At 47.8% G+C, this 27,846-nt stretch overlaps 2 protein-coding genes across 2 annotated transcripts in view; both read right to left on the bottom strand.

The window, feature by feature from the left end:
• Window positions 1-27,155, bottom strand: part of LOC141059304 (uncharacterized) — a 56,405-nt gene extending 29,250 nt beyond the window's left edge. Inside the window, exon 1 of the mRNA XM_073555634.1 lies at window positions 27,037-27,155. Coding sequence (XP_073411735.1) covers window positions 27,037-27,063 — 27 coding nt within the window. The 5' untranslated portion in view covers window positions 27,064-27,155. The remainder of the gene's footprint in view (window positions 1-27,036) is intronic.
• LOC141059299 (uncharacterized) overlaps window positions 1-27,546 on the bottom strand; it is a 779,988-nt gene extending 752,442 nt beyond the window's left edge. The window contains exon 1 of the mRNA XM_073555627.1: window positions 27,403-27,546. Within this exon, the coding sequence (XP_073411728.1) occupies window positions 27,403-27,531 (129 nt within the window). The 5' untranslated portion in view covers window positions 27,532-27,546. The remainder of the gene's footprint in view (window positions 1-27,402) is intronic.
• Window positions 27,547-27,846: the final 300 nt, after the last annotated feature.

A 27,846-nucleotide genomic window follows, 5' to 3' on the forward strand; every position in this document is an offset into this window, starting at 1 on the left:
TGTACACCGCAGGAACTGCATAGGAGCGGTTGCAACAAAAATCCTGGCAGTTTCACCACTTGCTGCTGTCAAAAGCCAACATGCCATCTAAGAAGGTGTGACAGAGTCCGGCTGAATGCCCTCCTCCTCCAAATACTCCATAGTATGGGGCGGCCTAGTTACTACGATACTTACAGGCCTAATAATGGAGTCTGGGCCTGCAATGTACAAAGATCTATTAGGCCGGGCCAGAGGCAGCTTCCAATAAGTTTCCTTTTAACGCTCCCATAACAATAATATTATTATTATTAATCTTTATATAGCGCCAACATATTCCGCAGCGCTTTACAGTTTAACAGTTTTAAAACACAAGTCAAAAGTAACAACGTTAATATTACAATAATAAAAGCAAAATAAGACGACCCTTCTCGTGACAGCTTACAATCTACAATGAGGTGGGGGAGATACAAAGTACAGGTGTGTATTTACAATGAAGGTCCAGCCATCTTGAGGGAGTGAGGGATGGATGGAGATAGTGAAAGGGCTACACACGCACACTTCCACATAAAATGACTGATTAGTGAACATGATAGGCCGCTCTGAACAAATGTGTTTTGAGGGAGCGCCTATAACTGTGCAAATTGTGGATAGTCCTACTTTCTTGGGGTAGAGCATTCCAGAGGTTTGGTGCAACGTGGTAGAAGTCTTGGAGACGGGAGTGGGAGGTGCGGATTAGTGCAGCGGTCAAAAGTCATTTGCAGCGGTCGGGTAGGCCGATAGACAGACATGAGGGAGGAGATGTAGGGGTTTCCGCACTGTGGAGAGCTTTGTGGGTGAGAAGAAGTACTTTGAATTGGACCCTATAATGAATGGGCAGCCAATGTAACGATTGGCGAAGAGAAGACGCGTCCGAGTACCAATTAGCCAGATGGATGACCCTGGCTGCTGCATTAAGTATGGACTGTAGAGGGGAAAGTCGAGTGACGGGGAGGCCAATTAATAGAACATTGCAGTAGTCCAGGCGAGAGTGGATCAAGGCATACAGTGAGGGTTTTTGTTGTTTCCATGGTGAGAATAGGGCGGATTCTAGAGATGTCCTTTAGATGTAAGCGGCAAGAGCGGGCAAGAGATTGTATATGGGATGTGAAGAAGAGATTGGTGTCAAACTTAATACCCAGACAGCTCGCCTACTGGGAGAGGGAAATGTCAGATTTAGAGATGTTAGTAGATGGCGGGAGCAGAAGTACAGTTTTGGAGAGGTTGAGTTGCAGATAGAGAGCGGACATGATGTTGGAGACTGCGGATAGTCACTGGCGTTTTGTAGAACAGTGGGGGTAAGGGCAGGGGATGACGTGTATAATTGTGTGTCATCAGCATAAAAGATAGTACTGAAAGCCAAATATGCTGATGGTCTGTCCAATTGGGGCCATCTAGAGAGAGAAGAGAAGGGGGCCAAGGACTGAGCCCTGAGGTACCCCAACAGTGAGAGGAAGAGATGAAGTGGAGCCAGCGAACAAAACACTGAAGGAGTGGTCAAAAAGATAGGAAGAGAACCAGGAGAGAGCAGTGTCCTTAATGCCTAGTGACTGGAGCCTAGAGAGTAGAAGACAGTGGTCAACAGTGTCGAAAGCCGCAGAAAGGTCGAGAAGAATCAGCAGAGAGTGGTCACCGTTACATTTTGCGGTCAGAAGGTCATTGGTAACTTTGATGAGTGCAGTTTCAGTCGAATGTAGGGGGTGAAAACCAGACTGAAGGGTCTAGGAGGGAGTGAGAGGAGACGTAACGGGTAAGGTGGGAGTAGTCTAGGCACTCCAAGAGTTTAGAGATGAAGGGGAGATTGGAGACTGGTCTGTAGCTGTTTGTGCAGGATGGGTCGAGAGCGGGTTTCTTTAATATTGGAGTAATGATTGAGTGTTTGAAGGAGGATGGAAAAATGCCCAAGGAGAGGGGGAGATCAAAGATTGTAGTTAGGTGAGTAGTCACGACTGGAGAGAGAGGCTGGAGGAGATGTGAGGGAATGGTGTCGATAGTGCATGTAGTTCGATGAGAAGAGTGGAGTCTGGAAACTTCTGTGATGGGATCAAATGTGGAGAGTGAGCCAGGGGAAATGCAGGGAGGGATGGGAGTCACAGCACTTGGTGGTTGGGAGATAATTTCCTGACAGATGTTATCTACTTTCTCTAAAGGAAAAAAAAAAAAAGTGAGAGGCCAGGTCATCAGCACCAATGTCTGTGATAGGGGCTTGTGCTTTTGGCTTGAGGAGGGAATGAAAGGTGTGAAAAAGTTTCTTGGGGTTGTTGGATAGTGAGGAGATCAGGGTGGTGAAGTAGGTCTGGTTGGTGAAGTGAAGGACAGAGTTATAGGTTCTTTACAAAAACTTGAAGTGGATGAAGTATTCTGGTGTGCGGGTTTTCCTTCATAAGCGTTCAGCACTCCTAGAACATAGCTGGAGAAGTCGAGTTTTCAATGTGAGCCTGTTTTACTCTGTGTTTGGAGGTTCTGAGGGTGAGGGACGCTACTAGGTCAAGGATGCGTCTGAGAGTGTTATTGTAGTGATGAACAGCCAGATCAGGACAAGAAAGAGGAGGAGATTAGGGACAGTGATGAGTGTAGGGAGTCTTAAAGTGTATGAGGGTTAATGGCTTGGAGATTTCTGAATGTGTGGTAGTTAGGAGTGTGCTGGGGTGGGTGAGGATTTGTGAGCGTGAAGGAGAAAATGTTGTAGTCAGAGAGGGGAAGTGGTGAGTTATTTAGGTAGGAGATAGAACAGAGCCAAACAAAGACCAGGTCAAGGGTGTTACCGTCCTTGTGTGTCTCAGAGGTTGAGAGCTGTGAGAGGCCTAGAGAAGTGGTTAGTGTTAGAAGCTGGGATGCAGATGTGGAAGTGGGGCTGTAAATGGGGATGTTGAAGTCTCCCAGGATAAGGGTTGGTAGGTCTGAGGACATGAAGTGTGGCAGCCAGGCTGAGAAATGGTCAAGGAGGTGGGTGAGTGAGCCTGGGGCCAGTATATGACCACTACTCTTAGGGATAGAGGATGGAAGAGCCTGATGGTGTGGACCTCAAAAAGAAGGGAATGAAAGTGATGGAACTGGGGGATGACCTGGAAAGTGCATTGTGGGGACAAGAGTATGCCGACTCCACCACCAAGTCTGTTTATGGGTCTCGGGGAATGGGAGAGTTGTAAGCCACCATGGAAAATGGCAGCAGGGGAGACAGTGTCAGAATCCTGGATCCAGGTTTCAGTGCGGGCCAATAGATTCAGAGAGGTGTTCACAAAGTAATTATGCAGGAAAGGAAGCTTGTTACATACTGACCATGGATTCCAGAGTACACAATTAAAAGAAGGAGATGAGGGAGTGCAAAAAATATTAATATTAGTATGGTTTCGATATGAGGTAGGGTAGGGTTTGAGGTTGGGATATGGTGAACCAGGGTTGGGGGAGATGTCCCCCGAAATTAGAAGGAGTGGGAAGATAAAGAGCAAGTAGTTATTGGAATTGTAAGAAGTTTTTTTCTGCGATGTGTCTGGGCAAGACGCGCTGAGGTTTTTCTGGAAGGTGAGAAGTGCATGGGAGCTGTACATGGGAGAGGGAAGTATAGAAGGGCTGATGTGTATGAGTCGTGATGGAGGGGGGATGGGGCGGTGATTGTGGATGGCAAGGGAACACAGGAGGACAGAAATAAAGCACATGGTTAAAGGAGAGAGCCAAGTGTGGGTTACCTGACTCCTGCCCTGACTATCTGCCATGGAATAACTGCTTTTGCTTGATGCTTGGCTAATGCGATGCTCTGCAGAATGCGTACACCCCACAGAATGTTTCTAAATTTATAGGCCCCAATACAGGGACAAGAGAGAGGGATTGTGGGAGCTTTTTGTTATAAATTAGCAACAGCTGCTCAACACATCCTGGTGTGGAATAGATAATCAAAGATACCAGTCCTTATTCCATCTCTATGCTATAGCACCTCTCCCAAGATAACATCTACAGTGACCCCCCACCCATGGATATACAACAGTAAGCACTGAGAGAACAATGTAACAGATGAATTGTAGCAAAGGAGTTAAATAAAATGATTACCAGTACAAAATGCTTGCTGACAGAGTGAACACATGCAAGATGGATCGTCAGTACAGTAGTTGAAAGAAATGATTACCAGTACACAGACTAAAGTTACATGAAATCCCTGTTTTCGGGGGCTAGGGCGACTGTATAATGTATTTGGGGGCCTCCCGACAGATGATGTCAGGGTAGAGAAGGATATGGCATCCTGAATTTCAGAGGATAATCAGTTTCTTCTTCTTATAGATAATCCTCTGCTAGAAGAGTCTGGAGGCGACTCTCTCATACAGACCACAGGAAAGCTGGAATATTTGTGTGTACGGGGGAGTCAGGAGAGATAGCCGTCTGCCAAATGACCATTCAGCCAACACTTCTCATGTGTATGGGCTGGTAGTATTACACTGACAGACAGTGATGATACACGGCACTACAGTAGTACAGTCATGGCCAAAAGTTTTGAGAATGACACAAATATTAATTTTTGCAAAGTCTACTGCTTCATTTTTTCTAATGGCAATTTGCATATACTCCAGAATGTTATAAAGAGTGATCAGCTTAACAGCAATTACTTGCAAAGTCAATATTTGCCTAGAAAATGAACTTTATCCCCCAAAACACATTTCAACATCATTGCAGCCCTGCCTTAAAAGGACCAGATAACATCGTTTCAGTGATTGCTCCATTAACACAGGTGTGGGTGTTGAGGACAGGGCTGGAGATCAATCTGTCATGATTAAGTAAGAATGACACCACTGGACACTTGAAAAGGAGGCTGGTGCTTGGCATCATTGTTTCTCTTCTGTTAACCATGGTTATCTCTAAAGAAACACGTGCAGTCATCATTGCACTGCACAAAAATGGCCTAACAGGGAAGCGTATCGCAGCTAGAAAAATGGCACCTCAGTCAACAATCTATCGCATCATCAAGAACTTCAAGGAGAGAGGTTCCCTTGTTGCCAAAAAGGCTCCAGGGCGCCCAAGAAAGACCAGCAAGTGCCAGGACCGTGCCTTAAAAGTGTTTCAGCTGCGGGATCGGGCTACCAGCAGTGCAGAGCTTGCTCAGGAATGGCAGCAGGCATGTGTGAGTGCATCTGCACGCACTGTGAGGCGGAGACTCTTGGAGCAAGGCCTGGTCTCAAGGAGGGCAGCAAAGAAGCCACTTCTCTCCTGAAAAAACATCATGGACAGACTGATATTCTGCAAGAGGTGCAGGGAGTGGACTGCTGATGACTGGGGTAAAGTCATTTTCTCTGATGAATCCCCTTTTCGATTGTTTGGGACATCTGGAAAACGGCTTATTCGGAGAAGACGAGGTGAGCGCTACCACCAGTCTTGTCTCATGCCAACTGTCAAGCATCCTGAAACCATTCATGTGTGGGGTTGCTTCTCAGCCAAGGGAATGGGCTCTCTCTCAGTCTTGCCTAAAATCACAGCCATGAATAAAGAATGGTACCAGAATGTCCTCCAAGAGCAACTTCTCCCAACCGTCCAAGAGCAGTTTGGCGATCAACAATGCCTTTTTCAACATGATGGAGCACCTTGCCATAAAGCAAAGGTGATAACTAAATGGCTCAGGGAACAAAACAGAGATTTTGGGACCATGGCCTGGAAACTCCCCAGATCTTAATCCCATTGAGAACTTGTGGTCAATCATCAAGAGACGGGTGGACAAACAAAAACCTTCAAATTCAGACAAAATAAAAGCATTGATTTTGCAAGAATGGACTGCTATCAGTCAGGATTTGATCCAGAAGTTGATTGAGAGCATGCCAGGGAGAATTGCAGAGGTCCTGAAGAAGAAGGGTCAACACTACAAATATTGACTTGCTGCATTAACTCATTCTAACTGTCAATATAACCTTTTGTTACTCATAATATTGTTGCAATTATATTTCTGTATGTGATAAAAAACATCTGACAAACAAACATAAAAACCAGAGGGCAGCAGATCATGTGAAAATATAATATTTGTGTCATTCTCAAAACTTTTGGCCATGACTGTACAGTGCATCACCGGAGCCATCAGAGGCTTGTATGTTGTATAGTAACATAGTAACAGTTATTAAGGTTGAAGGAAGACTTTAAATCCATCTAGTTCAACCCGTATCCTATCCTAACTTGCCCTAACATGTTGTTCCAGAGGAAGGCAAAAAAACAAAACAAAACAAAAAAAAAACCCATGTGGCAAACAGTAAGCTTCACATTGGGGGAAAAAAAAAAAAAAAAAAAAAAATCCTTCCCGACTCCACATACGGCAATCAGACTAGCTCCCTGGATCAACGCAACATTAAACTAGTGTATATACCCTGTTATATTATACTTTTCAAGAAAGGCATCCAGTCCCTTCTTAAATTTTAGTAGGGAATCACTCATTACAACATCATATGGCAGAGAGTTCCATAGTCTCACTGCTCTTACAGTAAAGAATCCACATCTGTGATTATACTTAAATCTTCTTTCCTCCAGATGTAGAGGATGCCCCCTTGTCCCGTCACAGGTCTAAGAGTAAAAAGATCATTAGAAAGGTCTTTGTACTGTCCCCGCATATATTTATACATTGTAATAAGATCCTCCCCTAAGCCTTCGATTTTCCAAACTAAATAACCCCAAGTGTAATAACCTGTCTTGGTATTGTAGACCCCCTAGTTCCCTAATAACCTTGGTCGCTCTTCCCTGCATCCGCTCCAGTTCAGCTATGTCTTTCTTATACACCGGAGACCAGAACTGTACACAGTATTCTAAGTGTGGTCGCACTAGTGACTTATATAGAGGTAAAATTATGTTCTCCTCATGAGCATCTATGCCTCTTTTAATGCATCCCATTATTTTATTTGCCTTTGCAACAGCTGCCTGACACTGGCCACTAAATGTGAGTTTGTCACCCACCCATACACCCAGGTCTTTTTCAGTGACAGTTTTGCCCAGTGTTTTACAATTAAGCACATAATTATACATCTTATTTGTTCTACCCAAGTGCATGACCTTACATTTATCCCCATTAAAGCTCATTTGCCATCTAATCAGCCCAAGCTTCTAGTTTACATAAATCCTCCTGTAATATAAAATTGTCCTCTGTATTGATTACCCTGCAGAGTTTAGTGTCATCTGCAAATATGGATATTCTACTCTCTATGCCCCCTACAAGATCATTAATAAATGTTAAAAAGAAGCGGGCCCAATATTGACCCCTGTGGTATCCCACTGCTAACCGTGACCCAGTCCGAGAGTGCTCCATTAATAACCACCCTTTGTTTCCTATCCCTGAGCCAGCTCTTAACCCACTTACACATATTTACCCCTATCCCCAATGTTCTCTTTTTATGCATCAACCTTTTGTGTGGCACCGTATCAAAAGCTTTTAAAAAGTCCATGTACACCACGTCCACTCCCTTGGTCCAGTCCGGAACTTACCTCTTCATAAAAGCTTATCAGATTAGTCTGACAGGAACGGTCTCTCGTAAACCCATGTTGATATTTGTTCATGAGGTTATTCTTCTTCAGATACAATACTGGAGCATCTCTTAGAAAACCCTCCAGGATTTTACCCACAGTTGAGGTTAAACTTACTGGCCTGTAATTTCCAAGTTCAGTTTTTGTCCCCTTTTTGAATATTGGCACCACATTTGCTATACGCCAGTCCTGTGGTACAAACCCTGTTATTATGGAATCTTTAAAGATTAAAAATAATGGACTATGACTGTACTTAATTCCTGCAGTACTCTGGGGTGTATCCCATCCGGGCCCGGGGATTTGTCAATTTTAGTGATTTTTAGACGCCGCCATACTTCATGCTGGGTTAAGCAGGTGACATTTAATGGTGAATTTTTGTTATCACTGATCATGTTATCCGTCATTGGATTTTCCTTTGTAAATACCGTTGAAAAAAAGTCATTTAACATATTGGCTGTCACACTGCTGCCGCCACAGACCCCGCCAGTACCTGTTCCTCTGCCGCACTCTCGGGCGGTCTCTACGCCGTGGTCCCGGTTCCCGCGGTCCCATCGGAGGTCCTCCTTCCCCCGTCTCACTGACCCGGCGCCTGCTTCTGCCCGGTGTCCTGTGCCTCATCGGGCACGCACCCCAGGCCAGCTTTCTGCTCCTCAGCGGGGGCGCGCGCACACTGTCGTCAGGCGCACGCGCGCTCCCTATCCCTCCTGAGGCCGCGCGCTCTCTCCTCCTAGCTCGGGGAGGGGCCATGACCCTGGAAGTCCCTGCTACGACCCCCTATATCAGGCTGCTTCTTCCTGCTGGCGGTGCCTGATTATCACTGATGCCCTGCTAAGTGATTCTGGCCCCTGTCCCTGTGCGCACCCCTGCCTTCCTTTCGCTAGTTTTCCCCATCTTACCCCTGTCCTCTCTCCTAGGCTCTGGAGGTCGAGGTCGCATTCCGGTCTGTCCTGGTCCCCTGGCTGTGTTGTCTAGTTGGTGCCCTCTTCCCTCCGTCTCGGCCGTGCTCCCGATCTGCCCGCCAACCGTGTTCCTGTTCCAGAGGAGGTCCTTCGCCTGCATCTCCGGTCTCTTGTCGGCCCTCCTGTATTCTCTCTGGGTATCAGCTGCCGTGGCGATAGTTACCCGCGGGCCTGCCCCAAACACTCCCTGTATAGGGGGTGGTCCACCTGGCCAGCTCGCCCGTGGGAGGTTCGTTGCCACGGTCCAGCGGGTCCACTCCAGGAGATCTACCATAGTCTCACATCACATTGGCTTTTTCCTCATCCACCATTTCACCGAGACTATTTAAGGGGGCCAACAATATCACTTTTTAGTTTCTTTCTATTTATGTAGTTAAAGAATATTTTGGGATTATTTTTACTTTCTCTGGCAATGAGTCTCTCTGTCTCAATCTTTGCTATCTGATCGCACTGATCAGAGGGGTTAAAAAAAAACAAAAAAAACAAAAAAAAAACCAAACCCCTCAGTTTTAGTAACAAGAATTATCTTTCACTATATGGAAAACAGTCACTGCGCAATTTTAATTGTTATGTCCATAACAATTTTATTATATTCTATTATCCTATACACGGTGTAGATAGATATCACAGCAATATATACACAGTACAGACCAGAAGTTTGGACACACCTGATTCAAAGTTTTCTTTATTTTCATGACTATGAAAATTGTAGATTCACTCTGAAGGCATCAAAACTATGAATTAACACATGTGGAATTATATAATTAACAAAAAAGTGTGAAACAACTGAAAATATGTCATTCTAGGTTCTTCAAAGTAGCCACCTTTTGGTTTGATTACTGCTTTGCACACTGTTGGCATTCTCTTGATGAGCTTCAAGAGGTTGTCACCAGAAATGGTTTTCACTTCACAGGTGTGCCCTGTCAGGTTTTAATATGTGGGATTTCTTGCCTTATAAATAGGGTTGGGACCATCAGATGTGTTGTGCAGAAGTCTGGTGGATACACAGCTGATAGTCCTACTGAATAGACTGTTAGAATTTGTATTATGGCAAGAAAAAAAAGGAGCTGAGTACTTTAAGAAATGAATGTCAGTCAGTCCGAAAAATTGGGAAAACTTTGAAAGTGTCCCCAAGTGCAGTGGCAAAAACCATCAAGCGCTACAAAGAAACTGACTCACATGAGGACTGCCCCAGGAAAGGAAGAACAAGAATCACTTCTGCTGCGGAGGATAAGTTCATCCGAGTCACCAGCCTCAGAAATCACAGTTTAACAGCAGCTCAGATTAGAGACCAGGTCAATGCCTCGCAGAATTCTAGCAGCAGACACATCTCTACAACAACTGTTAAGAGGAGACTTTGTGCAGCAGGCCTTCATGGTAAAATAGCCGCTAGGAAACCACTGCTAAGGACAAGAAACAAGCAGAAGAGACTTGTTTGGGCTAAAGAACACAAGGAATGGACATTAGACCAGTGGAAATCTTTGCTTTTGTCTGATGAGTCCAAATTTGAGATCTTTGGTTCCAACGACCGTGTTTTTGTGCAACGCAGAAAAGGTGAACGGATGGACTCTACATGCATGGTTCCCACCGTGAAGCATGGAGGAGGAGGTGTGATGGTGTGGGGGTGCTTTGCTGGTGACACTGTAGGGGATTTATTCAAAATTGAAGGCATATTGAACCAGCATGGCTACCACAGCATCTTGCAGTGGCATGCTATTCCATCCGGTTTGCGTTTAGTTGGCCCATCATTTATTTTTCAACAGGACAATGACCCCAAACACACCTCCAGGCTGTGTAAGGGCTATTTGACCAAGAAAGAGAGTGATAGGGTGCTACGCCAGATGACCTGGCCTCCACAGTCACCAGACCTGAACCCAATCGAGATGGTTTGGGGTGAGCTGGAGCGCAGAGTGAAGGCAAAAGGGCCAACAAGGGCTAAGCATCTCTGGGAACTCTTTCAAGACTGTTGGAAGACCATTTCTGGTGACTACCTCTTGAAGCTCATCAAGAGAATGCCAAGAGTGTGCAAAGCAGTAATCAAAGCAAATGGTGGCTACTTTGAAGAACCTAGAACACAAGACATATTTTCAGTTGCTTCACACTTTTTTGTTAATTATATAATTCCACATGTGTTAATTCATAGTTTTGATGCCTTCAGAGTGAATCTACAATTTTCATAGTCATGAAAATAAAGAAAACTCTTTGAATGAGAAGGTGTGTCCAAACTTTTGGTCTGTACTGTGAATATATCTATTTTGTTAGGAGTGGCGGAAAGCACTAAATAAAAAATATGAAGAAAGTGCCTTCGCCGCTCGGGGTCCACCGTGCGGAGGATGGAAAACCGCAGCTAGAAGATGCAAAACCGCAGCTAGAAGATGCAGAGCACTATGGCGGTAATGCGCACAGGGTTTAACTGCACCCAATGTGCACTGTAGCAAGCTCTGTTTCACTCACAGAGCTGCAGGCAAAAGCATACACAAAACGCTGAGTCTGTTCAGGGTCAGAGTCTCAGCAATGCAGACACAGTATTCCGGGTCACAGGAGTAGCCTTAAACAGGACTACTCCGTCTAGACCTACTGTTAAATAAGGTGCATGGCGTCGCAACCGCGGACGCAGAGATAAGCTGCACTGCAGCGTGGCAAGAACTGAGCCGCTGGTAAGGCGCTGCAATAACGCTGGCGCAATGCAGACGCTAAGCTGCTGAGCAAGATGGAGCTAGGCGCGCTGGCTGAAACCAATCACTCACACAAACGTATTATCAGAAGGAAGGGGTTTCTTAATAAGTCATTCACCAGTCCAAGCATCCATCATCAAATATACAGCAGCAAGTATGAAAAAGACTAGCACATGGCGGAACAGCCATGTGCGCTTTTTATACCGAACGGGACCTTCCGGAAATCTCCACGGCTCCAGGAAGAGCCAATGGGATTCGACACAGGACCTGAGCACCTGACTCCCGAACTCCAATGGGAGTTCGTCCCATGAGCAGATGAGGGAACAAAAGGACTTAACCTCTGAGGAATGCTACCACTTCTTCCATTATCTTTGTAAATGTTCAGGGTGCTGAAGATATGCCAAAGGGTAGAACTCTGAACTGGAAGTGGTATACTTCTGTGTCTAGAGTGACTGCGAACCTTAGATATTGCCAATGGGATGGATGGATGGGAACGTGGTAATAGGCCTCTTGGAGATCTATGGTGGCCATGGCAAAGTCTCGTCCAATCAATGGTATTGTGGTCGTTATCGATTCCATCTTGAAGCTTTGGTACCGGACATGTTGGTTCAGCTTCTTCAGGTTGATGACCCTGTATTTCCCACTTGGCTTTTTTACTAGGAACAGCAGGGAGTAGTGGCCCTGACCCTGTTCGAGTTCTGGGACTGGAGAGATTACGCCGATGATAGCATCTTTTGGAGTGTAGAACTTTTTGAAGTCTTGCTGAAGGAAGATATGTAACTTCCAAGTTTTGAGGGGGACTGGAGGAGAATTCTATTTTTTCCCCCCATCTGACCGAGTCCAGGATTCTTTGATCTGTGATCATCTCCTGCCAGCTCGGGAAGTAGTCGTCGATTCTGCCTCCTACTTGCTTGGCGTCATTTTTTTATCTCTGTCTGAACGGGAGTCGTGAAAAATATGCCTGCCTCTTCTGCCTTTTGGGTAGCTCCATCGTCCTGTTTTCCTTTTACCCTTGTATTGTGGGGTTTGAGCCTGGGGTGGGCGATAGGGCTTTTTCTTGGGTGGTTTGGGCTCGGGAAGGTTTTTCTTCTTGTTGATCACCTTCTCTAATAGTTCGTCCAATGCCGGGCCAAATACGTATTCGCCCCTGAATGGAATAGAGCATAATTTTGATAGAATATCTCAACTCCACATTTTTAGCCATAAGGCCCTTCGGGTGGTGTTGGGAAGCACGAACGTTCTTGCCGTAATACGGACCAATTCTGCTGAGGACTCCGCTAAATAGGGGCCTGCCTTCTGTAGAAGTGGTAGAGAAGCTAGGAGATCTTCCCTCGGAGGTCCTCTTTTTATATGGTCTCCTAGCTGCTGAAGCCAGAGGTATAGGGTCCTGGTTACACAGGCCGATGCCACGTTTGTTTTTAAAGGAAGTTGCTAAGGCTTCCCAGGACTTCCTCACTAGGCTATCCATCTTCCGGTCAAGCGGGTCTTTAAGCTGCGAGGAGTCCTCAAAGGGTAGCGTAGTCTTTTTAGCTACTCTGGCTACCTGGATATCCACTTTTGGAATCTCAGTCCAAGGTTTCGCAGCTTCTTCGTCCAGGGGAAATCGATACCTCATTTCGCCCCAGATACTTAGCTTCTTTTCCGGGAGTTCCCATTCTTCCAGGATTAGACTCTGGATATTATCATGGATGGGGAAAAACCATTTTCTTCCTGGATTTCAGGCTGCCAAATAGGTGATCCTGCACTGAGCGGGGTGGTCTATCTTCTACTCCCATTGTGTTCCTGACTGCTGAAAGTAGTTCCTCCATATCGTCTGAGGAAAAGAACCATTTCCTATCCTCTGACTGGGTTGGGGTTAATTCACACTCTTCCCTCCAGGCCGCTGAAACCGATGACTCGGGTTCTGAATCTGAGATGTCCTCAGGGGCGTATTTCCTCTTCCTTGAGGTTGAGGCCCCCCCCCCCCCCGAATGACTGGGAGAAGGTAGCCAGGGACGACTGGATTTCCTGTTGCATCATCCCTCTTACTTCCTCTATCAGGGATGGTTGTTCCTCCCATATGATTTTTGCCGTGCATTGCTGGCACAATGTCTTTTTATAATCGGAGGAGAGTTTTTCCTACAGATGGCGCATTTTCGGCTCGTAGGTTCTTCTTCCGTTTTTGGTGTAGGATCCTTGTCTCCCTGAAAGAGAGAAAAAGGAGGGGGGCCCCTAAGGATGGGTCCTAAACCAAAAAGGTATATACCCTTTTCCGAGTGTACTTGTGGCGCCCCTGAGGCTTCAGTCGTCACAGAGGTACTGCACTTTCTTCTAAGGTGTAGTGCCCCACCATCCAGGTATGCTGGGAACTCCTTTCCGCATTCCAACACCTGCACCCCACACACAGGATAGCTCAGCAGGGACCCATACATGCTTTATGCTGGAAAGGTCATAGGGTGCCTTTTGTGGTCACTGGCTTCGTAACACGAGAGGTGCTGGGGAGGCAGGTGGAGTTAGATATAAAAGAGTGGGAAGAGTGAGAGTTAGAGGTTAGTTGGTTAGAGGAGAGAGAAGAGAGAAGATGGGTGTCTGAGGGATGTGCTGCAACAGGTCCCAGTGATCTGGGCTGCTGGCACGAGAAAGACCAGAGAAAGAGACTGATAAGATTGATAACCTAACCTTCCATAAGTGATAGAACAGATCGGAACGAAGGAGAATAGAAGGACGGTGGGAAGCTGGTTGAAGAAAGATAGAGAGCCCTTCCAGTCCAGAGAGCGCAAAGGTCGGGGCCCGGTCCCCGAGGTTGATTGGATCTTTGTGTCGGGCAATAGACACCGGAGGAGTAGTGAGCCGCTAACGCCTTGCTCCCATCATAGACTTGGGACACAACAGCAACTGAATAGAGAGCCACGACGCAGTGAGGAGTCCCCGAAGCAGGCTACAGCTGTCTGTCATACAAGTAAAGACTAGGAACACCTAGTGAGAGGCATTCCAGGGTAACTAAGTACTGGAGTGCTTCGCACCTACAGGTGCATTGGAGGAGTCGTTCAGTAAGGTAAATGTTGGCGGAGTGTGGAAGGGAGAATCCTATCCTGCCTGGAGCCCTGACCTGGAGAACACAGTACGGAGGCATGCAGTTGAGTGAACTGCAAACAGTGAGTAAAGCTTTGGAACCACATACTCTGGTGTCCTCCAGTTATTCCCGCACCACTACACCTGGGTACCAGCCTCCATACCATTCTGCGCCTCTCCTCATCCATTGCACCTACACTGCCCTGGGACTACAGCTCCACCTGTGGGGAGCTATACCATCTCTGCTGCACCACACCATCAGTCCGAGCGGATCTGTATGCAGCGTTGGCTTACCATCTTACTTGCCAAACACCACGGGTGTCGTCACGAACTATTCTAATAAACTTTAACACCATTAACATCACCGCCATTGATATTGGGCGCCCAGGGCCACGGACCGGGTCACCGCTGCTGTGACACATTCCCGCCTTGACACCGGCCCGGTACAGAGTACCTCGCTGCCCTGGGTGTGCGAGGGCGACCCAATTTTGGCGTCATGTACAGGATGATGAGACCCGATGCCATCGGATTCTGTGTGCCTTGGATTTACAACTTTTGAAAATGTGCAGAAGACCAAATTTAATAGACTGTAAAATGGACATTAGAAATGGCCGCTGGCGCGGAGAAGGGCGTGAAGAGATGGGAGGTCCTAAGAAAAGACCGCAAAGAGTCTTGGGCCATCCCTGCCTGAATTACTATGTGACCGATGCATGGCCCACCCCCCGAGGGGTTCGTATACTGGCTTGGTATGGAGGTTCTGGAAGAAGACGCCGCCCCCGGAAGGAGGGGCAGAGAAAGCCAGTGGCGAGCAGAAGGGCGGAGCAAGAGGAAGAACGCCATCTTGGAGAGCAAGGGAAGGAGGCCTGCGGAGCTGAATCTCCCCAGCGCCATGGCTGACGGCTCCAACCCTGACTCCGGAATGAACCGCCAGCAATTGGAAGACGAAATCACTGAACTGACCACCCACCTGCAGCAGAAGAAGGAAGCGTTGGAGAAGCTGAGACGGCAGCTCGCCCCGGCGGGGCCTACACCTGCAGTACCCCCTCCATCAGTACCTGCCGCTACCACATCAGACTGTCCCCGGGCAGCGCTGACCTACACATCTACCCTGACCGTGCGGTTGAGCACCACCTGCGTGGAGAAGTTATCGGAGGACCCGGGAGTGGAAGCAGAGCTCCCGCCTGGACCTGACGCAGCTGCGCCGGTCCCCACAGAGACCCCTGCGGATCCAGAACCCGCACCTGCTCCTTCATCACCTGCACCGGAGCAGAGGCCGCGCCGCCGGGAGACCTCAGGTATGTCCGGCGCCCCTTCACCCGAGAAGACCCGGGGTTGCCCCCCGTTGCAGCAGCCGGCCAGGTAGTACTAGACCTGGTCTGGGACCGGGAAGCCAGTCCCCAAGGGGAGACACCGGAACCCCCAACAGTGGTGCTGCAGGCCCCAGTAGGCAAAAGCAGGTCCCGGGAGGAGGAGGAGCAGAATGAGGCCTATTGCCGAGCCACCATTAAAAAGCTGGCAGCTGAGTACCGAGAGAGGGAGCAGAGGAGATTGGCTGTACTGGGCCCGGATTTGAGCAGGAAAGAGAGGACCCATGCTGGGCATTACAGTTCCCAGGATGCCGCAGGTCCTTAACGTCAATCAAGAACAGGGGTTCGAATTTATTGCAGACCCCAAGAGGATAAGTGACTTATTCTTTAACCGAAGGGACGTTGAATCCCACTTGCCCAAAGGACACCCTAAAAGAAACCTGCAGCCTGGGGAGTATGTCACCTTCACCCGCCATGAGGGGCTCAGGGGATGGTGCGCCCTGAATGTACGATGTATCCCTGCAGAATTTATTGAGCAATACCTGCCAAAGAGACCTGTTAATGCTCCTCCACCTACAGTTACCACCCAAGCTGCTCAGGTGCCTAGGAATTCAACCATTACCACATCAATTCCAACCAGGCAGCCTAAAAAGAAGATCTCTGGCTTGACACCGTGGGAAGAGGACTACCTAAAAATAGTCAATGATTATCTCGAATATGGTGATGGTTCAGCTTCCAGAACCCCAGGAGGGGATCACCAGTAGAAGAATTATAATTTTCCAAATCTCATTACCCAGGAGGGTTTGTTGCACCAGTTGTGCCTTTGCTATTTTTGTTATCATGTTGCCCAGTTTTTGATTGGCAGCGTTGTTTTTGAAGTGGAACTGTGGAGATCATAGATGCCGATTGATCCAAAAACTTTTATTGTAAATAGTTGCACCTCTTTAGGTGCCCTTTCTTGGTTTTACATAAAAAGACTTTGTGAAGATGATGTTTTTGCATGGACACTTTTCGAAGAATGATGTCTACCTCAAGGGACTCTGCAAGAAAGCCCGGCTGGGAGCAGTCTTCAGCACTTTGCAAGAATCTTTGAATGTTTTATGATAACGTATTTGATAATGTTGTGTCTTGTGAAAAGTAAATGTCTTTTATAGAATATTTGATACAGAGAATTAGAAATTTTTTTGAGATAGAATGTGAGAATTGAATAAAGACTGAAGAATTGAAAGTGACAGGCCAAGAGTAGATGGTCAGTGTCTTGCGTCCAGTAGAAGAGAAAAAGAAAAAGAGAATAATTGATAGAAAATGTAATAAAGAAAATGTGTTGAGTATAGCACCTTGAATTAAGAATTGCACTTAAGTAAATTTTTGATACTAAGATAGGAAGTTAACCTGTTTGTAACGTTTAAGAAATGCGCCTCCTACATTAGGAAGATTAGATAAGTATTGTTGAATAGCATTTAAATTTTTTTGTGTGTTCCTGTATTGTACCTTTTGTTGTCTTGCCCCCCCCCCCCGTTAAACACAGCACATCCGCGGGCTGTATGTGGCGCCCCTGAGGCTTCAGTCGCCACAGAGGTACTGCACCTTCTTCTAAGGTGTAGTGCCCCACCATCCAGGTAGGCTGGGAACTCCTTTCCGCATTCCAAAACCTGCACCCCACACACAGGATAGTTCAGCAGGGACCCATCCATGCTTTATGTAGTGCCTTTTGTGGTCACTGGTGTCGTAACACGAGAGGTGCTGGGGAGGCAGGTGGAGTTAGATATAAAATAGTGGGAAGAGTGAGAGTTAGGCTAGTTTCACATTTGCGCTTTTGAGCACAGCGACAGCCTGCGCACGGCCACCGCTAAGCCACGCCCCCGCCGGTAGCTCTGCCTACCGGCGCATGACGCTGCATGCGTCCCCTATCTTTATCACTGGGGGTGCAGGCCGCATGCAGTATGCGTAACCTGCTGCAGTTTGGTTGCGCTCGGCGCACCGTGAAAAGGATGCATGCGCCGCCAAACGCATACTGCGCACGGCCTGCACCCCCAGTGATAAAGATAGGGGACGCATGCAGCGTCATGCGCCGGTAGGCGGAGCTACCGGCGGAGGCGCAGCAGGGGGCGGGGCTTAGCGGCGGCCGTGCACAGGCCGTCGCTGCGCTCAAAAGCGCAAATGTGAAACTAGCCTTCGAGGTTAGTTGGTTAGAGGAGAAGATGGGTGTCTGAGGGACGTGCTGCAGCAGGTCCCAGTGATCTGGGCTGCTGGCACAAGAAAAACCAGAGAAAGAGACTGATAACCTAAACTTCCATAAGAGAGATAGAACAGATCGGAACGAAGGAGAATAGAAGGACGGTAGGAAGCTGGTTGAAGAAAGAGAGAACCCTTCCAGTCCAGAGAGCGCAAAGGCCGGGGCCCGGTCCCCGAGGTTGATTGGATCTTTATGTCCGGCACAGACACCGGAGGAGTATTGAGCCGCTAACGCCTTGCTACCATCATAGTAATAAAAATCGTTGGCACAACTCCAAAAGGTGGTGCAGAAGTAGGGGCCCAATCCGTGATCAATAATATATAAACTTGGCACACACAAGTGGAATACTGATGCAAAAAGGTGATATTTTAATAAGATATAGTACATACAGTCAGTGACGTTTCGGTCTTATGACCTTCATCAATGTACCCTGTATTGTACTGAATGCTTTTGGCACTTAGAACAAACGGCGGACGCCGCGTTCACTGCTCAGATACACACTGTGCACCTATGGCCCGAAAAGCGGCCACAAGCACTACATTGTAACCCTTTGTGGATCTTTTGCTCACACACCAAAAGCATTCAGTACAATACAGGGTACATTGATGAAGGTCATAAGACCGAAACATCACTGACTGTATGTACTATATCTTATTAAAATATCACCTTTTCGCATCAGTATGCCACGTGTGTGTGCCAAGTTTATATATTATTGCTACCATCATAGACTTGGGACACAACAGTAACTGAATAGAGAGCCGGGACGCAGTGAGGAGTCCCCGAAGCAGGCTACAGCTGTCTGTCATACAAGTAAAGACTAGGAACACCTAGAGAGAGACATTCCAGGGTAACTAAGTACTGGAGTGCTTCGCACCTAAAGGTGCATTGGAGGAGTCGTTCAGTAAGGTACATGTTGGTGGAGTGTGGAAGGGAGAATCCTATCCTGCCTGGAGAACACAGTACAGAGGCAGGCAGTTGAGTGAACTGCAAACAGTGAGTAAAGCTTTGGAACCGCATACTTTGGTGTCCTCCAGTTATTCCTGCACCACCACACCTGGGTACCAGCCTCCATACCATTCTGCGCCTCTCCTCATCCATTGCACCTACACTGCCCTGGGACTACAGCTCCACCTGTGGGGAGCTATACCATCTCTGCTGCACCACACCATCAGTCCCAGCGGATCTGTAAGCAGCGTTGGCTTACCATCTTACTTGCTAAACACCATGGGTGGCGTCACAAACTATTCTAATAAACTTTAACACCATTAACATCACCGCCATTGATATTGGGCGCCCAGAGCCACGGACCGGGTCACCGCTGCTGTGACACATTCCCGCCTTGACACCGGCCCGGTACAGAGTACCTCGCTGCCCTGGGTGTGCGAGGGCGACCCATACTCACTGGGCCAGGATTTGAGCTGGGCTCTGCAGAAGCAGCTTTCAGGGAAGGCGCATCCATCATGCAGACGTTAGTCTTACCTTATGGAGTCTTCCATCAGGGTCCTTAAATAGGAACCGAGATCCAGCTTCCTTTACCTTATCCAATCGGATGAGATCGCTCCCCCTCAGTTCCTGGCGCCACCTGTTATCTCTCTCTTTTTTTTTTTTTTCAAATTTAAATTTTCCGCCAAGATGGCGGTGCGTTCCACTGTGGAATGCAGGGAGGAAGTGACGTTGCGCCTTCGGGCCCAGCGGTGCGCGTCACTTCCAGTGCATGCCGCTCAGTAGAGACGGGCATGCGGCACGGAGGGGGGGGGGGGCAATCCCGGGCTGGGGAGCTACGGGAGGCCCCCAGCCCCACTCACCATCCAGCGTTGCCGAAGCACCGGAGGATGGTGTGGGTCCCGCCAGCAGTGGGAGCAGCGTCCGGGGAGGAAGGTGTGGGACGATCGACCCCAGCTGCCCAGCTCACGGTAAGGGAAACTCCGGGATCTCGCCGGCCCCAGCCACGGAGCACAAAGAACCTCTTCATTCCTGTTAGGCACAGGAAAACACTGGGGATTAGAGGAAGGGGAGGGCTATTTAACCCTCTTGTTTCCTGTCCCTAATCAGGATGGGGAGGCAACCTCCTGTGTGCTGTCGTGGAGGGGATTAGAGAAAAAAAAAAAAAAAAAAAAAAAAAAATATGCCATACTTGCCTCTCCTGCTCAGGACTTGGCGCCTGAGATATTCACATGTCCCCCGGTCCATCGCTGCTCACCATGTCATCTGTCAGTGACGTTAAGGCAGCAGAGGGCACGGCGCGCACTAACCACGTCACCGTGCCCCCTGCTGGCTAAACGTCACAGACTGAGGACGCAGCAGAGAGTGGTGAGCAGCGATGGACTGGGGGGGGAAAACAGGTGAATATGGCCCTACGTACCCCCTTCTGGCACGCTCTCTGCAGCACCGTTTCTCCGGTCTCCCTTCCTGCCTTCAGCGGTCACGTGATACCGCTTATTACACTCATGAATATGCGCATATTCATGAGATTAATGAGCGGTATCACGTGACCGCTGAAGGCAGACCGTGGAGAAGTGGGGGGGGGCTGCAGAAACCACGCTGGGGGGGTAGATATGATCTGTGACACCCCCACTCCCCCTGCCGAACGCCCCAGGTATATGACCCGTGTATAAGCCAAGAGGGGGACTTTCAGCCCAAAAAAATGGGCTGAAAATCTTGGCTTATACACGAAAATATATATATATATATATATATATATATATATATATATATATATATATATATATATACATATACACACACACCAAAAGTTTGGACACACCTCATTAAAAGAGTTTTCTTTACTTTCATGACTATGAAAATTGTAGATTCACTCTGAAAGCATCAAAACTATGAATTAACACATGTGGGATTATATAATTAACAAAAAAGTGTGAAACAACTGAAAATACTGTATGTCTTATATTCTAGGTTCTTCAAAGTAGTCACCTTTTGCTTTGATTACTGCTTTGCACACTCTTGGCATTCTCTTGATGAGCTTCAAGAGGTAGTCACCGGAAATGGTTTTACTTCGCAGATAGAAGATGGAGATGAATGAGGGAAACCGAAAGTTCAAAAATAAACTTTTCTTTACAAGAACTTGATGAGAAGTTTATACATCAGATAGGAGGCACATGATAAAATGCTTCTTCTGCATTATGCAGAGTCAGGAACATTCCGGTTACATGTGGAGGTACATAACTTTTGTTATAAGCCAAATAGTCCAGTAAACCTGAGCTAAGGACCTCGCCCTACTCTTTGTCTCCACTATTCTCTCTGCCGGCAATCCAGATTCTCACTGCCATTATATCTTTGCTTTCCTTCAGAATGTACTATCTGATGTCTCCCTCCTGGCACACACCATATCATTTCAGGACTGCAACCAGGTAGGCCAAAGGTCTGTATTTCTCACTTATTTGTCCCTGACTCCTCTCAAGGAATTTGTTCTCCTGTGTGCCCATGTAGCTCAGTATGAGGTCTCCCACACAGTATGATGGCCCCAACAGCAGGGCTGTGGAGCCGGAGTCGTGGAGTCGGAGTTAGTTTTGGTTGGAGTCGGAGTCGGTAGAAATGTACCGACTCCAGCTTTAAAAAAAATGTATTAATATTTCATAATTGAACTTTCATATGAATTTTATAAATGTTACTCAAATATATATGTTCTATCAAACTATGAACAACAGTGATAAGCAGTTCTGCTGGAGATAGAGACATTTCTTACTTCTTGTGTGTCACTGTTCTCCACTGCCCTTATCTAATCTTATACTTGGTTAACCTCATGCTGCCCCAACCCCCCTACTTACAATGTATGAAACTGAAAGTGAAAATGTGTTGCAAATTCTTAGTAGTAAAGCTCCTCCTCTAGGCTAGATCATACTAGGTGTGCGTCTTCCAAGCATCTCACAGCTGCCTGCTACTCAGAAGAGGAAGACTGTAAGAAGTATTATCCTTTCAACAAACTTTGCATCAATTAACTGTGAGTACATGTGGAATAATAACAGTATTACTGACCACTATATCAGTTGTACGACCTGGCAATAATTTTGTACAATTGTTTTTAGGAAAAACAATTGTCATTTGGATTGTGAATGCAGAATTAAAAACCTGAGAATGTCAAAGAAGCATCACATTAAATCAGCTGTATTTGAACATTTCACCATCACTCAAGATAGAAAACATTATGTCTGTCAGTGTATGACAAATGATCCAGACGAAAACAAATGCTGTGAAGCCAAGATGAGTGCATATTCAGGCAAAGATAAAAATGCTCCTACCAGAGCTTCTAATCTAAAGAGACATTTACAGCGCTTTCATCCAGAAGTACTGAAAGCAGTGGATGAGAAAGACTGCATCCAAACCAATGAACCAGTGCCCAGCTCTTCCAGCCAAACAAAGGAGCAGAGAACTTTGCAGCCATCAGTTGCAAGATATTTTGTCAGTGACAAAGTTACTGTGACAATGACAGTAGATACATTTAAAAAACAGATCATAGAGCTTGTTGTAAAGGATAGTGTGCCTATTTCATTATTTTCACGACCAGCTTTTATGTGTCTGAATGGGGAAATGGCCCGCAAGCTTGGTGTTTCTCTGGAGAGAGAGAGTATTAGAAAATTAGTAATCGAAGAAGCTTTTAAACAAAAGGAAGATCTTAAAAAAACTCTCAAGGGACGCTTTCTGTTTCTTAAAATGGATGCCTGCACACGTCACAGAGTGAACTATTTTGCCATCAATGTCCGATTTGTTTGTGACAAAAATGAAATAGTTACCAAGACATTGGCAGTAAAAGACACCAAAGCTCATCACACCAGTGAGTTTCTCCAGGTCTTGGTGGAAAAGGTTCTGCAAGACTATGAACTTAAAAAAGAGCAAGTTCTTTCTGTCGTAACTGACAATGCTTCAAATATGATAAGTACTATTAAGCTAATGAATGAGAGTAATGATGGTGACCAGCAGCTAGAAGAACATTCTGGGTCCACAGACACAGAAATGTTTGAAATAGAGGAACACAGTATTGTAGCTGAGGAGCAAACTGAAGTTGCTTCAGATGAACAGCAACATGATAGTTTAGATGATCTTGTTGAAACTGTGTCAATATGTTCTTTCATTCATCACATGCGCTGTGTTGTGCATACGCTACAGCTGGCTATAAGAGACAGTCTGCAAGAAGGACATGCTGCTGCACTGATTGGCAAGGTGAGAAAATTGGCTACTGTTGCCAGAACCCCTAAAGTTGACTCAATTTTGAAGAGACGTGCTGGAAAAGGGGAAATTATTGATCAAGCCACACAATGGGGCAGTACTTACTTAATGATTCAGCGCTTGGTTGAACTGAAAACCTTTCTTGTAGACATGGCTTAACCCTCAACTGACGCTAAATGAAAGTCAGTGGAATCAGGTGACAGAGCTGGAAAAATTGCTAGAGCACCCATTTACAGTGACTAAAAAATTACAAGCAGAGGACTTAACTCCAGGTATTTTCTCAAAGGAGTGGAAGAACCTGATGTTTCGCCTGTCCCAAAGAGGAGGGTTAATTGCAAGTGGCATTGCTACATCAATGAAACGGAGAGAGGAGCTACTATTACAAAATAACATTCTTTTGGCAGCTGTTTATGTAGACCCAATGCATCAGATTCTTCTAGATGATCAACAGCTAAGTAAAGGAAAAGAAGCTCTGTTTGAAATAGCAGTAAGGATGAAAGGGTTGCAGAACAGTCAGGAGGAACAAGAAGAATTTGGTCGTCCTGCCACATCTTCACCCTCATCATCAACTGATGAAGAATTTAATTTCGAAAAATATTTGGATCACAAGGACCGTGCAAAGCGTTCCCGCATAGAAGAAGAGTCATCCCCATCAAGGAACACAGCCAGTACATTTCAGCAGAATTTTTCATGTGCACTAAAAGAAATTGAGAAATTTGACCGTTCCTCAAAAATAACAGTGCAACAAGCGATTCCTCTGTATCCTGACATTGTCAGAGATGTTGCCCGAGTGGTTACTGCTTTGCCACCAACACAAGTTAGTGTAGAGAGGTTGTTCTCTGCTCTCAAAATAATTAGATCAGATTTGAGGGCATCCATGAAGGAGGATCTGACAGAGGCAATACTTTTTCTGAGGACAAATTTATAGATTTCTTCTTATTAACTGCATAAAAGTGTTTATTGCATATTTACTTACAGTTTATAAAAGTTATTTGCTATATTCTAATTGTATTCTAATAAATGTAGTTTTTGCTCTAAGTGGTCTGATTACTTATATGATGGTGAGAAACTGAATAAGCACGATGTTTAATATTTTACAACAGTAAATTTGTTGTTATGAATTGGCCATTTAAGAAGGAGTCGGAGTCGGAGCCTGATAAAATCCAGGAGTCGGAGTCGCAACTGTGGCTTACCGACTCCACAGCCCTACCCAACAGACCGCACCCAGTATGAAAGCCCTTACTACACCTCACACAGTATTATGGCCACCACAACCTTCTAAAGAAAATAAGGACTCAAAGTCAGTATGGAGGCATTTACAGTCCACCACAACCCCCTAAGCGTTCACTGTGCATAGACCTGTATGGCGTTAGCGCATACCGTTAAAGGGAATATGTTACCTATATTTAGTGATATCATATAAAGATATCACTAAATTGTGCGTCCCATAAGGATTCTAATCGGGCCTTTGACTCCTCCCGACCCCACACCTTTGAGGAAAAAATACCTTTTTTAGCTTCTTGTGGATGCACACAAATCACCGCAGTTCGATCCGATGGGCGTGGCTTAGGAGTCTTCTCCCCCCACCTCCTTGGCTTGCTTCACGTAATCTTCGTCTGTGAATACCACAGACACCGTTGGTTTCCGCGCTTGCGCAATGTAAAGGCCCCCCGACGCCTGCGCAGTATGCTTTGCCCGACTGTGGGCGAAGCATATAATCGCTACTGCGCAAGCGCTGGTATATTCCAGTGTGGCCTATGCCCTGGAAGTCTTCACTTGCAGGACACACTTCCAGGGCATAGACCGCACTGGAAAATACCGAATAAGGGGCATAATGGGGGCATTACACTTTGTGGGGCCAAGAAAGAGGCCCTGTACTATGAGAACAATCCGTTTCCTCCCTTCCTGTCTTCCATAGTTGGGTGGTATGTATCCATTACAGGAAACAGAACAAAAACGCAATGAGGGGTTAATGTCCCCCGTGCTCACTAATGGGGACTCTCCAGCACCGACCTCCACCCACAGAGCCGCACTCCACATAGAGAATAATGGAGCCTCCAGCACCGACCTCCACCCGCAGAGCCGCACTCCACAGAGAATAATGGAGCCTCCGGCACCGACCTCCACCCGCAGAGCCGCACTCCACATAGAGAATAATGGAGCCTCCAGCACCGACCTCGACCCGCAGAGCCGCACTCCACTTAGAGAATAATGGAGCCTCCAGCACCGACCTCCACCCGCACTCCACATAGAGAATAATGGAGCCTTCAGAACTGACCTCCACCCGCAGAGCCACACTCCACATAGAGAATAATGGGGCCTTCAGCACTGACCTCCACCCGCAGAGCCACACTCCACATAGAGAATAATGGAGCCTCCAGCACTACCTCCACATAGAGAATAATGGAGCCTCCAGCACAGACCTCCACCCGCAGAGCCGCACTCCACATAGAGAATAATGGAGCCTCCGGCACCGACCTCCACCCGCAGAGCCGCACTCCACATAGAGAATAATGGAGCCTCCGGCACCGACCTCCACCCGCAGAGCCGCACTCCACATAGAGAATAATGGAGCCTCTGGCACCGACCTCCACCCGCACTCCACATAGAGAATAATGGAGCCTCCAGCACCGACCTCCACCCGCACTCCACATAGAGAATAATGGAGCCTCCAGCACCTACCTCCACCTGCAGAGCCACACTCCACATAGAGAATAATGGAGCCTCCAGCACCTACCTCCACCCGCACTCCACATAGAGAATAATGGAGCCTCCAGCACCGACCTCCACCCGCAGAGCCGCACTCCACATAGAGAATAATGGAGCCTCCGGCACCGACCTCCACCCGCAGAGGCGCACTCCACATAGAGAATAATGGAGCCTCCAGCACCGACCTCCACCCGTAGAGCCGCACTCCACATAGAGAATAATGGAGCCTCCGGCACCGACCTCCACCCGCAGAGCCGCACTCCACATAGAGAATAATGGAGCCTCTGGCACCGACCTCCACCCGCAGAGCCGCACTCCACATAGAGAATAATGGAGCCTCCAGCACCGACCTCCACCCGCAGAGCCGCACTCCACATAGAGAATAATGGAGCCTCCAGCACCGACCTCCACCCGCAGAGCCGCACTCCACATAGAGAATAATGGAGCCTCCAGCACCGACCTCCACCCGTAGAGCCGCACTCCACATAGAGAATAATGGAGCCTCCGGCACCGACCTCCACCCGCAGAGGCGCACTCCACATAGAGAATAATGGAGCCTCCAGCACCGACCTCCACCCGTAGAGCCGCACTCCACATAGAGAATAATGGAGCCTCCGGCACCGACCTCCACCCGCAGAGCCGCACTCCACATAGAGAAAAATGGAGCCTCCGGCACCGACCTCCACCCGCACTCCACATAGAGAATAATGGAGCCTCCAGCACCGACCTCCACCCGCATTCCACATAGAGAATAATGGAGCCTCCAGCGCCAACCTCCACCCGCACTCCACATAGAGAATAATAGAGCCTCCAGCACCAACCTCCACCCGCACTCCACATAGAGAATAATGGAGCCTCCAGCACCGACCTCCACCCGCACTCCACATAGAGAATAATGGCGCCTCCAGCACCTACCTCCACCTGCAGAGCCACACTCCACATAGAGAATAATGGAGCCTCCAGCACCGACCTCCACCCGCAGAGCCACACTCCACATAGAGAATAATGGAGCCTCCAGCACCGACCTCCACCCGCAGAGATGCACTCCACATAGAGAATAATGGAGCCTCCGGCACCGACCTCCACCCGCAGAGCCACACTCCACATAGAGAATAATGGAGCCTCCAGCACCTACCTCCACCCGCAGAGCCGCACTCCACATAGAGAATAATGGAGCCTCCGGCACCGACCTCCACATAGAGAATAATGGAGCCTCCAGCACCGACCTCCACCCGCAGAGCCACACTCCACATAGAGAATAATGAAGCCTCCAGCACCTACCTCCACCCGCAGAGCCGCACTCCACATAGAGAATAATGGAGCCTCCGGCACCGACCTCCACATAGAGAATAATGGAGCCTCCAGCACCGACCTCCACCCGCAGAGCCGCACTCCACATAGAGAATAATGGAGCCTCCAGCACCGACCTCCACCCGCAGAGCCGTACTCCACATAGAGAATAATGGAGCCTCCAGCACCGACCTCCACCCGCAGAGCCACACTCCACATTGAGAATAATGGAGCCTCCAGCACTGACCTCCACCCGCAGAGCCGCACTACACATAGAGAATAATGAAGCCTCCGGCACCGACCTCCACCCGCAGAGCCACACTCCACATTGAGAATAATGGAGCCTTCAGCACTGACCTCCACCCGCAGAGCCGCACTCCACATAGAGAATAATAGAGCCTCCAGCACCAACCTCCACATGCAGAGCCGCACTCCACATAGAGAATAATGGAGCCTCCAGCACCTACCTCCACATAGAGAATAATGGAGCCTCCAGCAGAGACCTCCACCCGCAGAGCCGCACTCCACATAGAGAATAATGGAGCCTCCAGCACCAACCTCCACCCGCAGAGCCGCACTCCACATAGAGAATAATGGAGCCTCCGGCACCGACCTCCACCCGCACTCCACATAGAGAATAATGGAGCCTCCAGCACCGACCTCCACCCGCATTCCACATAGAGAATAATGGAGCCTCCAGCGCCAACCTCCACCCGCACTCCACATAGAGAATAATAGAGCCTCCAGCACCAACCTCCACCCGCACTCCACATAGAGAATAATGGAGCCTCCGGCACCGACCTCCACCCGCAGAGCCGCACTCCACATAGAGAATAATGGAGCCTCCAGCACCGACCTCCACCCGCAGAGCCGCACTCCACATAGAGAATAATGGAGCCTCCGGCACCGACCTCCACCCGCAGAGCCACACTCCACATAGAGAATAA

This window comes from Dendrobates tinctorius, unplaced genomic scaffold, assembly GCF_039654945.1.
Source record: "Dendrobates tinctorius isolate UK_male_01 unplaced genomic scaffold, ASM3965494v1 ptg000226l, whole genome shotgun sequence".
NCBI classification, from domain to species: Eukaryota; Metazoa; Chordata; class Amphibia; order Anura; family Dendrobatidae; genus Dendrobates; species Dendrobates tinctorius.